Source organism: Lissotriton vulgaris, chromosome 2_1 (genome assembly GCF_964263255.1).
Source record: "Lissotriton vulgaris chromosome 2_1, aLisVul1.2, whole genome shotgun sequence".
Classification (NCBI taxonomy): Eukaryota; Metazoa; Chordata; class Amphibia; order Caudata; family Salamandridae; genus Lissotriton; species Lissotriton vulgaris.
In genome coordinates this window covers 2114927647-2114941848 of record NC_141687.1, presented here as the reverse complement: position 1 = coordinate 2114941848, position 14202 = coordinate 2114927647, and the positions used below count along the sequence as shown (strand labels likewise).

General features: G+C 44.9%; 1 protein-coding gene across 3 annotated transcripts in view; it reads right to left on the bottom strand.

Moving 5' to 3' along the window:
* The window catches only part of APBA2 (amyloid beta precursor protein binding family A member 2), a 1219434-nt gene that overhangs the window by 275886 nt on the left and 929346 nt on the right, over nucleotides 1–14202 (bottom strand). For all 3 annotated transcript variants that reach the window (XM_086958387.1, XM_086958390.1, XM_086958389.1), the window contains one exon: nucleotides 8006–8185. In XM_086958387.1, the coding sequence (XP_086814513.1) occupies nucleotides 8006–8185 (180 nt within the window). The remainder of the gene's footprint in view (nucleotides 1–8005; nucleotides 8186–14202) is intronic.

Here is a 14202-nt window from a genome sequence, read left to right as displayed (position 1 = left end):
CTTATCTCTCGACCTTTTGCTGCAAACGTGACGCGTGACGGACGATGATATTTACCGCAAGGAGATTACAAGCACCACAATGATTGGCTGAGAAATCAGAAATCTGGAACTAGTCTAAGGAACATGGTGTTGCCAACATATATTGAGGCCAATGATCTTAGGACAGACTGCTAATACATTTATAAGGTGGCCATCCCTGCATACCCTTGTATCTTTAAACCTTCATATTCATGACTGTATCTATTGAACACTAAAAACCAACGGTTGACATCCTTTTCGCTACTTTTGCCCTGAAGAAGTCCTTTGGACGAAACGCGTTGGCTACGCTTTGCTTGAAGAAATAAGAATAAAATAATTTTTAAGCCCTACTGTGCGGATTCTTCAAAAGTTATTGGTTTATTATTAGTTGCTGTGTAGTGTTGAACTATTGTGTTTTGTTGTGGAATTTAGGGTGAATACCCTGGGGAGCCTTGGGGTATTTGGCTTCAGGTTCTTGGCACCCATACTTAGTGTACACAAGAGACCAAAATTGCAGATAGGTGCGGTCATATTGCCTTATACCCTTGGAGCTTTTTTGTTGTTGATCATCTCCACTAATGCAAGCAATGTGGGTTATGGCGCTGTCCTAATGCAAAAGGGATGTTAAGGCCACAAATAAACCATAGCTTTTGCGTCCAGGACATTGCAAGCACTTATTCAACTATATAAAAGGAGGCTCTGGTGTTGTGGTGGGCTGTGCAGCACTTTAGAATTTTTTTGTGGGATAATGAATTCATTCTCAGAATGGATCACAGACCATTAGTAGATCTTTTCACCACAAAGGGGGGGGTGAGAGCTACTCCGCATATATCAAAATGACAGTACAGACTGCAGGAATTTCACTACAGGTTGGAGTACATAGCTGGGGATTATGTAGCTGACTGTCAAGGCTGCCTCTGGAGGAGAGTGTTGAGAACAAAGAAATGATGATCTAGAGATGGTGTGTGCAGTGTGGTCCATTGATGATACAGTCAAAGGGGCACTATCGGAGCGGGAATGGATGAAGGCGGTATTAGACGATAAAGAATTGAAGGCAGTGGCACATTTTGTTGCTGCAGGTTAGCCGAATAGCAAGGATACACCCTCATAATTGATTCCATACAGGAGAGTTGGAGAGAAATTGTCCATGGTTGGGGGAATGTTGCGTAAGTGTGGTCTGTTGGTAGTTCCAGGGTGCATGTGAAGGAAGATTTTGTATTTAGCTCATGAAGGACATCTGGAGATTCAAGCCATGAAATGTATAATTAGGGAGGATTTCTGGTGGCCTGGTTTATACAAGGCCATCGAACATTATGTTCGAGAGTGCTGCATGCGTGTTTTGAGTGATAAATCGCAAGTTACATATCCTTTACCTGTTGACCCGAATACCATAAGAAACTCGCCTTTGTCCAAACTTATGTTTGAAGTGTCAGCATCATTTGGTATCACAGATAACTCACCGAAGTATGTTTTGATCTTAATGAACTATATGACAAAGGACCCGATGTAGGAAGCCTAATTCCGGTCGGAATTAGGCTTTTCATATGTAGGTGGCATCATTTCAGATTCGGTAATTTACCGAATCGGTATTTAAGAATTCGGTAAATTACAGATTCTTAACAATACCGAATCGACATTACCGATTCTGAAATGTAGGGAGCACTCAAATGAGTGCTTTTCCCATTTTAGGATTCGTTATTTACCACCAATTAGAAGTTGGTGGTAAATAATGAAAACCTTTAAAAAAGCATTTTTTTTGCTTTCCAACAATGACATGTTGCAGACATACATGCAGACATACATGCCCTAAGGGCAACATGTGCACCCATACACAATTGAGGGGTGCAACAGGGTGTCAAAGTGACACCCTGCCACCCTTCAATGTTTCACCCTTTTACCGAATCGGTATTTACCGATTCGGTAATTGACATTCATTCCTATGGGCCTCCAGGCCCATTGGAATGAATGTCCATTGCCGAATCGGTAAATACCGATTTGGTAATTACCGAAACTTACCGATTCGGTAATTTTTTACCTACATCCCATTTGCCTGTTCTTAAATACCGAATCTGGGATTACCTACATCGGGCCCAAAATGGCCCGAAGTGAAGTTTATGGACAGCGTGAGTTCTGCTGTGATTCTTAGTTTTTTCAGGGACGTGTTTCTCAGAGAGGGAATCCCTGAGAAGCTGGTGACTGACAATAGCACACAATTGGTGTCTAGGGAGATGTAGAACCTTTTTAAGGAAAATGGCGTCAAACACATCCTTCAGATCTCTTTATCACCCTCAAAGTAATGGTTTAGTAGAATGGATGAGCCAGGTTATCAAGTTCCAGTTGCAATTGGCCCTTGTGAATGGATTGCATTAGAGGGTGGCGGTTGCAGATGTGTTGTGGGCTGTGACGTCTACTACACACATCAGTACCAGCGGGTCTCCATTTCCACTACTCAGAGGAGTTCCAAGCTGAAGAAGGATTGGATATCCAGGAAAAGTGTAGGCCTCGGGAAAATGGGAAGAGTTGATGTGAGTGCAGTGGTACAGAAGAAGTATGGTACTGGGGCTGATAGTTACAGAGTTTCTCCTGTTCGTGTCAGTGATTGTGTGAGAATCAAGAGGCCATGTTTTGTTTGGAAATGGTCATCATGCTTTTCTGCACTTATTTGAGTGAAGGAGGTGAAAGATCATGTGGTGGTGTTGGAAAATGGGAAAACATGGAATAAGTGTGCGATCTCTATGGTGCCTGAATCCAAAGCGGGTCATGTGAATGACAAGATGGGTGTGCATCCTGATTGTATTTGTATTCCCAATAGGATAGCTTCATCCAGGGTGAGAATGGCCCCTACAAAATTTCTGGATTATATTATGCATTAGCTTCTTCATTTCTTGTATCATTTAAATGATATGGCTACTTTTATTCTGCTAACATATCTTGTTCTGTATCTTTCAATTTTGTGTTATATTTCTCTGTTATCAATTGTGAAGGAAGTAGGATGTGTTGGGTTTTAGAATGCTGTCTCGTGGGTTCACTACGTGGAACTTTGGTGGGGATTGGAGCAGCAGTTGCTGCTGGGGTCGTTGGACGTCGGATGAAATAAACAAGAGGCACTGTGCCTGGGTGTGACTCGCTTCTTTTGATCTGACCATTCTTATATAGAGAATCTGACCAGAACTTATCTCATTGTACCAGCCTGAAAGGCACTGCCTTGACGCATGAACTGGACTCATCTCGTAATTTACCGTCAAACTATCTGGACATCCCCAAAAATGTTTTGCCACCTGTCGTACATCCTGTCTGTACATTCTAAACTCATAATAGTCTATGCATTTTGCTTATCAATATTGTGCAAATCCTCACCTTCAAATTTCACTGAAGACTAATTAAAATAGAGAACCTGTTATGTGGAAATTCCCTTGCCAACATTCCCATGGCATCTGAAAGGATTGTGTTGACATTGCATCACCTAAGCACAAAAATATGTACCCAAACAATCCTAACGAGATTGTTTATTTGAAGAATATATGACTGAGATGCAAACCTCATTCATCATGGCGGGATTAAATAGATCATGTAACAACATTCTGACCTTGAGCATTTGTCAAAAATAGAGTGAAGAAAGTTGTGCTGGGAAGCTGTGCATTAGAAGATTTGCAGATGTATTTGCCCACCTAAGTAGCCCCTCTGCACACAAGGAATTCAGAAACACCAATACATTTCAGGCAAGAAGCCTCTTAGGTTCAAAAGACTCTAAGCCCAGAAATGTGTAAAAAGACTCAATCCCTGGAAGCAACCAGTACACCCAACGGACTGATCGGTGAAAAGAAAGATATAGCAATATGGGTGTATGGGTAGAAGACAACTGTATTGCTGAGAGGAAAGCAGGTCACCCCCTTTTACAGCCTTACTGTCAAAGGCATATGAAACACCTGCCCAAGAGTCTCTGGAAAGATGTGCTCTTCTCTGAATGGGAAAAACTATCTGAAACGACATTGGATACATCAATGTAAAACTTCCATCGAGAGTTCTCTTGATCGCAGGTTTAACAGTGTACATTTGCACTCTCGTAGCACATGCCAAAGATGATGGGTGACCTTATATTCCCATTACTGTGCTACCTAAGCACATAACCTTAGTAATGCAGGAGGAACGTTCCCTCTCTGAGCTTGCTGCCGTTAGGGTAGGAGCTGGCTTTTCACAGAGTTCTATGGCAATTTCCCAGAATAGCCAGAGCAGTATCAGGACCTCCGTTGAGGATTGTCACCCCATCTTGCCTTCTAATGCTGTGGGGGCCCACCTTGGGCTTGCCCCGCAATGGCCACCAGAGTGAGGTAATGCCCCCAAGAACACGCACCAGGCCTCTCCGGGTCTTGTGCGCACAACTCCAAAAATGCCTTTCCACCAGTGAGGCAGTGGACTACAATCTCACCTGAGCAAGAACAAGGCCCCCAGCGGACTAACAGCTGCTGTGCGGGGACACCTCACCCAGTCTGGAGGCGGTGAGGGCGAGACTCCTGTTTGCCCAAGGAGTGCCTTGTGAGGCCCCACACTGGAACAGTTCTCTGATGATCCTGGTGAGCTTTGCTGGGCAGCCACAGATAGCGCCTCGTCCCCACCTGTTTCCGGGGTATGAGGTCAGAGACTCCGGGCGGCCGAGTAATGTAGCTTCGGCCAATTTCCCCCTGCTTTCTCCTTCGGGTCGCCCTCACTTGGTGAGATGCCTCCCTCTTGCCGGCAGTGGCGAGGGAGCTTGCATAATCAGAGGGAAAAGGAGGTACTAGAGAACAGGTCGTCCTCCTAAAGAGACATATGAAGAAAAAGAGCCCAGTATCTGGGTTCGGAGACCTGTCTCGTGTGGTGGCTAACTACCAAATAAAGTCTCAGTGTAGCCAAAAAAGAAGAAAGAAAAAATGTCTTTCTTTTTGTCCCCTCACTCACCGGAGTTTCCTCACGGTGACATGCTTCATCATTGGGGCCATCCCAGTTCTCTACGAAAAGGGGCGTGCTGCGACTTGCGAACTATGTAGGAGCACTGTAGTAGTGAAAGACTATGTGTGGTGTAGAAAAAGGTGGAGTTATACTGAGCAATACATTCGCCCTAAAGGTCACGTGTATGTATTCTGAACCACGCATGTACCTAAGAGGAACAGCGTCATTCACTGTAAATACTTTTTCACTAATAAATTCCTTAACCCTAATTTTAGGTTTCTAGGAGTGGCACAATACAGGGCTGGTCCATGTATGGTCCTGACGAAACGCTAGGGGTAGCGTGAAACATGTTGACCATATACTGAACCTACCAACATTATTGGTCGGTGCACAGTATAACCCCATTTTTAACATACCAGTCTAGGAGCAGAATAAAACATTGAGGCCCACTAGCACGGTATTTCTAACTCACACACTCACCCACTCCACCTTTTTCTACACCACACATAGTCCTTCACTACTACAGTGCTCCTACGTAGTTCGCAAGTCGCAGCACGCCCCTTTTCGTAGAGAACTGGGATGGACCCAATGATGAAGCATGTCACCGTGAGGAAACTCCGGTGAGTGAGGGGACTAAAAGAAAGACATTTTTTCTTACTTCTTTTTTGGCTACACTTAGACTTTATTTGGTAGTTAGCCACCACACGAGACAGGTCTCCAAACCCAGATACTGGTCTCTTTTTCTTCAAGTGGCGAGGGAGCACCATCACTCGCTGGCTTGAGCCTTGCTTCTCTTATCATCAACAGCAGCTGCAGTGCAGCAATCTGCCCCAGCAGGTTGCCCAGCAACCTCTTTCAGCCCGGGGCCACGTCTGGAGATGCCAATATGACCCCTTCTCTCCACAGCTTCTCAGCCCGGACATGTGCTCGTTGCTCTGAGGGGAGATAGCACCTTCATGCCCTAGCTCTCCCCTCCACTCGCCCAATACCGACTAGGCAGCTTGTGTCACACACCAGACCTCTCTGGCTATCACCTGACTCAATTAGGAGCACCTCATACACAGATTGTAGTGGAAGCAGGTTTCCTCATTAAAGTGCTCCCCACTCGCATCCTAGTACACTGGGCAGCTTTCCTCTCCACTATATGAGGAAATACAGTGCTCTTCACGCACTTTCCCTGTTTCCCCAACACCAGAAAGGTACCAGAACAGTCCAGCCCTCTTCCTGCTCTAGGCAGGAGCAACCACTGCAGGCTGTCATACCCCAAACAAGTTAGGGGCAGCACCCCTACCAGCACTCCTCCCACAACTTCTCCAGGTCTCCTCCCAGGCCAGTGTACTTTTCTTAGATTGAAGTCTTTTATTTCCCTGAGACTTCCAACAGGAGGCAAGCACACACAAACCATAGGAGATTCTTCACAAGCAGGATACCACAACAGGGCAAAAAGAGTCAGTCATTTTCCTCCACCATAAGCAGCAACTGCAGGCCATCCCACCCCTCACTCAGAACCGGCAGTCCTCCTCACACATTCCTTCTGCTCTACTTCTTGGCAGGGTCCTCTTGTTCCTTGAAGTAATCTAAAGTCCTGGGGTTCTAGGTGTAGTACTTATAACGCATTTTGTCATTATCCTCTTTGTGGCAGAGTCTCTGAACCCAGTCCAAACCAGTTCTGTTCTCCCTGGTGCAGCATGACAACAGGAGGGGAGACAGCATTGTGAAAAAGGAGACACAGCCTATTCAGGTGCAAGTGAAATTCCTCCCACCACTCTAAATGCAGACCAGGTCTATTCAGCCCTGCGATGAGTCACCCAGGCAAGGCACGCCACCTCAACCCCCCCTAGTGACTGTCTAGAGTGACTGCCCATCCCAACTTCTGTCACTCAAACAACAGACGCTGAATACACAACAGACAGAGGCACACAGAATGGTAAAGTAAGAAAATGCCCACTTTCTAACAGAGAATTTAACAACCACCTTCAAATTAAGGTGTGTAAATAAATTCTAAGTTGAGCAAGCTAAAGTACATGTTTCTATCTTGTCCATTATGGAAAGCTACACATATAAAATTTTTATAGTGCAACTCAAATGATCAGCATATGGGGTAGACAGCCTTTGTATAGTGAAGAACGAAACACACAGTATTTCACTATCATGATATGTCACACACACCAATACATGTCCTTAGGGGTGCCTTGCATGTAATGAAAGGGAAAGTGTGGGCCAGGCAAGTGGGTGCACTTGCCAGGACAACATAGCAGTTCACAACTGTGCATGCAGACACTGCAGTGGTAGGTCTGAGTTACCTTTTTAGGGCTACTTATGTGGGTGACACAACCAATGCTGCAGACCGACTTGTAGTATTTGATTTAAAGGCCCTGGCACACACCATGCACTTTACTAGGGATGTACCAGTAATTTAAATATGCCATTCATGCATAACCAATCACTGTCACAGTTTATACAGAGAGCATGTGCACTTTAGCACTAGTCAGCAGTCATAAAGTGCCCCGAATCCTAGTGCCAACGAAAACAGGGTCAGAAAAATACGAGGCAAACTGTATGGGGATAAACCTGTCAAATGGGGCAGATCCAACAGCTATGCATTGAGTTTTAGAGACCGTCAAATGCGCTTTCTCTGGGTGCTGAATTAAGGGCCTGATTCCCAAAGAGTCTCCGCAGTTGCAGTGGTGGCTCCCCATTCATGTAGTAATCTCCGCATATTGCACTCTATGCAGTGCCCCACATGGAGATTCCACCACCAGTGCGGACACTCTTTGGGAATTGGGCCCTAAGAGTCCACAGTATTTGCTTGCAAGAAGCAATATCAGATCACAAGCATTTTTATTGCATGGGATTCCTATCTTCTTATTTCAGTCGAAAATTCTTTTATTTCTGTAAAATGATTATACATATTACAGGAAAAAATCGAATCTGAATGAATACTGTACAGCTTGTGCAATATAACTTCTTGCAAAATGTCAATAGGCCAGTCCTCTCATCACAAGAATGAACTTTACAAATGCACCAAGAACTGGACTCTGTAGTGGTTCATGTACTGTACCTCTTTGCAGTTCTCTGAATTTGAGAAGTGTATCAAGTCATCGTTGTACATTTCTTGGGTGTTTATGATATCGCTATATTCCTTTTGGCTGAGGTCTTCAGGGTTAATTCCGTTGGCTCTGAGGAACTCCTGGTATGCCACACTGAAAGCCTGGCCGATGGACTGAGCTATCAGCTGGGCCTGCAAAATAAAACACAATCATTTTAAAGTTAAAGGTCCCTTCAAACAATGACTCCTGGTGGAGTGGTAATGAGTTGAGAAATGCTTATTTATGTGAAACAGATTTACTTGATTTAACACAAAGTGATATGTACTGTGAACCTACATTTTTGTCTGTAGAAGAGCAAAGGCACTTATTAAATGATATTTTCAAGTTGAGGAAGTATTCGCAAACAAACAAGTAAAAAAAAACACATTTTAGCAATGCAACGCATGTGAATTGTTAATTTAGCGCCTTCTCACTCTTCCGGTAGCTGATGATGGACGACTTAGACAGGAGTATTTCTATCGGAAGATATATCTCCTCTGCCCTTCACTTCATTCTTAATGACAACATGTAGGGACTCGTCTTTCATATTACACATTTTTTTAAATTTCCTGCAATATTATGAGGATTTCGAAGTAGGAAATGTATTTTTATTTCCATTTTTTGTTTTTAGTACAATCTTCTTCACAGGTATTTCGTTGAAAATCTGTGACAAAGGTTGAATTTTAAAGCATTAAACAATGATTTACTTAACTGAATTCATCAGTCATAACAACCACCTGTAATAGGCTAAACACTGACCCAATAACCTTATTATTAATCGATGTGCTACAATATTTCCACGGTGATACTCTTAGGAAAGGGGCAGATGACTATGCATAAGAACTTCAGAAACGTTATATTTTCCTGGCCTCTACAGTGCACAAATAGAGGTCGTTTCTGAAATGTGATTAATGTGAAGACATGGCAGATACTGCTTTTAGAGTTTGAGCCTCTTGCTGCAGCACTCTCACTGCCTGATGGCACTGTGAGGTTGTTGTCTTGTCGCCCACTGTGTAGTCTGGGTTCCATTGCTGTGGTCTATGATCCTACCTCTCCATTGATATCCTAGGCTGAATCCACGTGATCCAAGCTCCACTTCTCTCTCAATTATTGCTCCAGATGCTGTATGCCTGTGCACATTCTGTGTCTCTGTTTTAGGTCTTTCTCTCTATGCTTCGCCTGTCTCCTATTTGCTGTCGTTTCTGTGTTTGCTTGTGCCATCTGTACTCCATCTCCCTCTCTGACTGTCTGCGTGTCTCGTACCCCTTTTGTCTCTCAATGCCCCTGCTCTCCGTTCATGCACTTTGTGCTCCTTCGTCGTTCTGTCCCCTTTCGTTATGCTTCTCAGCACAGGCTCTGATGAGAGAAGGAAGAGAAGGACTCAGGGGCATATTACCAGGCAGGGTGATAGCCAATTATCGCCGGTTTAGCGGCCGTTTTCGGCCGCTAAGCAGCAATAATTCTATCGTTCTATTAGCAAGCTGTCGCTAACAGCAGTTAGCGACAGCTTTAGACGATAGCGAGCGGTTTGGGGCCCGCTTTGCATGTCAGCGATATTTATCGCTAGTGACATGCAAAGTGGGCAAACCCAACCTGTTATCCACTGAAAGCAGTCGCTAACGTCGCTATCACCTATTAGCAAGGCAGGCGATGGAAATATTACCGCTATCGCCAAAAACTAACGCCTGCTCTGACCAGTTCTTAGCCATGTTATCCAATGGGAGGTGGATAACATGGCTAAGAGCATTTCATCGCTAATGCGTGAATATCGCTGAATTCTCAGCGATATTCACGCATTTCGCCTGATTTTTATCGCTTTTGAGATAAACCTTGCTAATAGAAAGTTATCTCAGCGATAATTTCCGGCGATGCTTAGCGTTAAAACATTTGTTGCTAAGCCTAGTAAGCGATAAGTATCGCTAATCGTTGGTAATATGCCCCTCATTTTTAGGTTTCACCTGGCGTAGCACTGCGCAGCAGTGTTCGCGCAGGCAAAATCTTTTGAGAATCAGTATGGGGCTTTGTCCCGCCTCTCTGTTCCATTGGCTAGCTTCATAAATGGAGGCTAGCCATTGGAACAGAGATGCGTCAGTCATTGCCCGAGCAGATTCGTGGACGTTCTGGCGATTTTTTCGCTCTCCGCCCCTTTGTGAACGTCATTGCAGCGGTGGGCGGATGTTTTTTTTTTATTTCTCGACATGTTTTGGCCATTTTGGACGTGTCTTTTGCAGGGGTGGGTTGCGCGATTTCCGTGTCCTGTCGTCTCTGTGTACTGTTCTTCGTGTCTGTTGGTTGTTGGCTCACACTTTGCGGCCCGTACTGTGCGTGGCATCTTGCCGGTACGGTGCGCATCGAAAAGAATGTGCGCTTCAGGAAAACTAACTGTACGCTTGGCAGCTCGCCCGTAACCTGTGCGCACCATTCTGCCCATCTGGACTGCCTTTAAAAAGAATCATGCGCTCCCACTGTACTCTGCTGGATTATGAACTGTGCGCCTCATATTGCCTGGTGAACTGTACGCTTCCGCTTCCCCCCCTTTGAATAGACCCATACGCTTCGATTTTCATTGCGAAGCTGTACGCCACGTACGGTTGCTCATGCTAGATTCGTGAGCATTGGTAGGGGCCGTCCATTTCTCACGCTAGATGCGTGAGCATTGGTAGGGGCCGTCCATTTCTCCCGTTCGGAGCGCACAGGAGCGCTACGAAGCGTACAGCCTGCTCCAAACTTGCTAAAAGTAGCAGAAACGCGGGGAAAAGTATTTTTAAAGGACTACAACCTTTGTTCAGTGTGTGTGTGGCTCTGGGTGGGTGTGTATGGCTCTGGGTGGGTGTGTGTGGCTCTGGGTGGGTGTGTGTGGCTCTGGGTGGGTGTGTGTGTGTGTGTGGCTCTGGGTGTGTGTGTGTGTGTGTGTGTGTGTGGCTCTGGGTGTGTGTGTGTGTGTGTGTGGCTCTGGGTGTGTGTGTGTGTGTGACTCTGGGTGTGTGTGTGCGTGTGTGCAGCTCTGGGTGTGTGTGTGTGGCTCTGGGTGTGTGTGTGGCTGGCTCTGGGTGTGTGTGGCTGGCTCTGGGTGTGTGTGTGTGGCTCTAGGTGTGTGTGTGTGGCTCTGGGTGTGTGTGTGTGTGGCAGTAATTGCTGTCTGCTGAGCTCGTCCGTAGGGTACAATAGGTCTCACATTTGCAAGAGATTAAGCTAATGGCAATGTAAATGACAATGCCATTTATTTATCTCGTTTCAAAACCAACACATAAATACAAATGTTGTCATTTACAATGCCAATAGCTCTAACTTTTCGAAAGGCGAAACCATTGCATTGTAAATGCTTGTTACTCTTTGATCCCTCTTTTTCTCAGTGCTCCTCCCTACTTTCTGTGCTCTTCCTACCTTTTAGGAGTCCCTTTGTCACTGAAGGCTAGGCTTACCCTTTCCCACCAACCCATATATTTCTACCAAGTCCTCTACTCTGTCTCTTTTTCGAGGACCCTTTCCTCATTCTCGCCCCTCCCTCGGTCCACTATCATATCTGCTTCCCCTTCTGCCATTTAGCTTCTCTTCCTGCACTCCCATCATTCTCTTCCCTCTTTCTCCCTCATGCACTTCCCCATCCCCCACTATCTGCTTCTGCTGTCACTCTGCCCTCGACCTATACCTATGTCCTTGTCTGCTTAAACTCTTCCCCTCATAACCACTCCTCAATTCTCCCCCTGCTTGCTCTCTCCAAGTCCTTCACCCAAGTCATTGAGACCAAATATGTAAAGGGGTCCCATGTACATATGTGCTGCTTGGGTCACTGCCATCCGAAGCAATGGCCTTGCCATTACTGCTTCCATAGCTCATTGCTTACCATAGGATAAGCTCAACACTTACATATAGAAACCATAGGGTTATAAAAGCAGCTTTATCTTTAACACACAGATGAATTAAAAATTAGAAATAAATAAACTAAACAACATATTAGCAATATACAAATCGATTGAGCTTGCATTCATCACATTTACAGTTATGAATATGGAAATGCGAATTTAAGTGCACACTGTCGAGCTCTAACTATTAGCAGAATTTTCTGGTTTGTTCAAATGTTTGTAAAAATTTGTAGTGCATCTGTCTCTGTGGTCAATATCACAGTTTTTTGTAAATATTACACTCAGATTGGGAAACAATATATAAGGAGTTGTGCTTTTACATTTTTAAGACATTTTTGCACTTCAGATACAGTAACAAACATCAATATGAGATAATAAAAAATACTTGTTACTTTTGTAAAAGATTTGCTAGCATGCAATATGTACACATGCATAACAATACAGTATTATGTTATAAATTATTATAGATTTTCTAAAGCAAATGTCATAGTGAGTACTAAAATATGATGCATTACGCTACTAACCTGGGTAGCCTGCATCTACAAAGTAGCCCTGTATTTTTTAAAATAGGACAACGTCTGGAGGCTTAATTTTCGAGGGAAGAGAGGGAAGCATTTTAGAGGGGGGTTTCTCTTGACCCAGCGGCAGGCACCATGCTAGTCTTTATTCTCCCTCGCCACATTTTTCTAGCATGGACGAGGGAGGAATTGTTTCCATTCCTTGCCCCTCACCTACTCCCTCTGCCCCCACTAGAAGGCTATTTAAGGGTTAAAAAAGAGGTATGAGGTGGGCGTGGCAGCCACTAGAACCTACTACCTTAAGGTAGTGGAAGCCTTAATTGAAATCCAACATGATTCTTAGGGTAATTTCTTTTCTGTCCCTGACACTGCCCGAAAAATGTCCAATCTGGATGCTGACAGGTCAGTCACTGCCTGACAAAGGTTTAATCGGGAATAGCTGCTGACGTCATGTGTTGATAATCGGTTTTGTCCATGTTCTTCCCATTTACATAAATGGCAGAGGCGTGCTGCAGCTGTTTTTAGTCGAGGTGGAGTGATCGGTATTCCTGATCCTATGGATTTGGTCAATGACTTGTGTTGATGGGAGCCCTATTTGTGTACGATTTGTGGTGCCATATGTCACCATCTTCCAGATCTAAACTTACTATCCAGGCCATTACTGCAAACATTGAAGTGAGAAATGTGAGAAACGATTGTTGAGATCCCCTGCCAGGCAGTGTCAATGTACCCTGGAGTAAACTTGATCCACATAAGAGTAATGCAGTCACACACTTTGATAGTAGTGGGACACATATCCCTATCTGTATGTCTACCTTTATAGAACTTTTCAAAATCCACACTACCCTGATATGCCGCTCTCTTGCTCATTCTCAAGCTTTGGAAAGTCGCCTCAGACCTGGAGCAGAGAAAGGAATAGGAAAAGACCCCGCTGAGGGGCAAAACTTGAAGGACTGAGGAGGTGACTCTATCTGAGGCTCTTCTGTGCCCATTACTTGGCCTGCTATGACTGGCATTGGGTGCCAGTGGTGGTGACCCAAGACTGCCTCTCATAGGTAGGGGTGGCAGCATAGTCGGCAGTGTAATTGTGGGTGATGAAGGAAGCAGAAGCAGTGTTGTGATTGTTGTTTACCTGGGACCATGACATTGAGGAAAGTGCCTGCGGGCCGACAAGGGAAAAGGTAGAGAGCGGGAGGGACTTGTTGGTAATCACTGTGGCTGGCAGTGTTGAGTATTCAAGACATCAGGTCGCCATGTGGATGTTGTATTCGCTGAGTCTTTGCCCCAAGTATGGTTCCAGTGGATCACGGAACACACTGGAGATTCCTGTGTAGTATGACTGGAGTTGAGCTGAAGCTGTGGTTCTAAAGTTCAATTTCAAGCAGCGAGTTCTGCTGAGGACACCAGGAGACATTATGGCAGGAATAAAAATGATGGAGAAGACTTCTTTCCTCCACGTACAGTGAAATCCAGGAAAAACCAAAAGGCCATCGGGCCAGACCACCCAGAAAAGACTGAGCTGTGACCAATGGAGAGGACTCTTCTTAAGGCCAGAAGAGAACAGATGACTGATTTACATGAAGATCTGGTAAAACTGGATAGGTGCTAACAGCATAGAACAGAAACTAGACGGCTGAACTGGTTGAGTCGTGTAGTACAAGGAGGGGTTGGGTCATCTAGAGGGTGGTTTCTCTGAGAAGGCCGAGAGTGTTCTGGTGTTGGAACCTTTTCAAAGCTTAGCAGTGGAACCCCTGGTTAAAATGGGGCACAGATACAAGACGTTGGAGA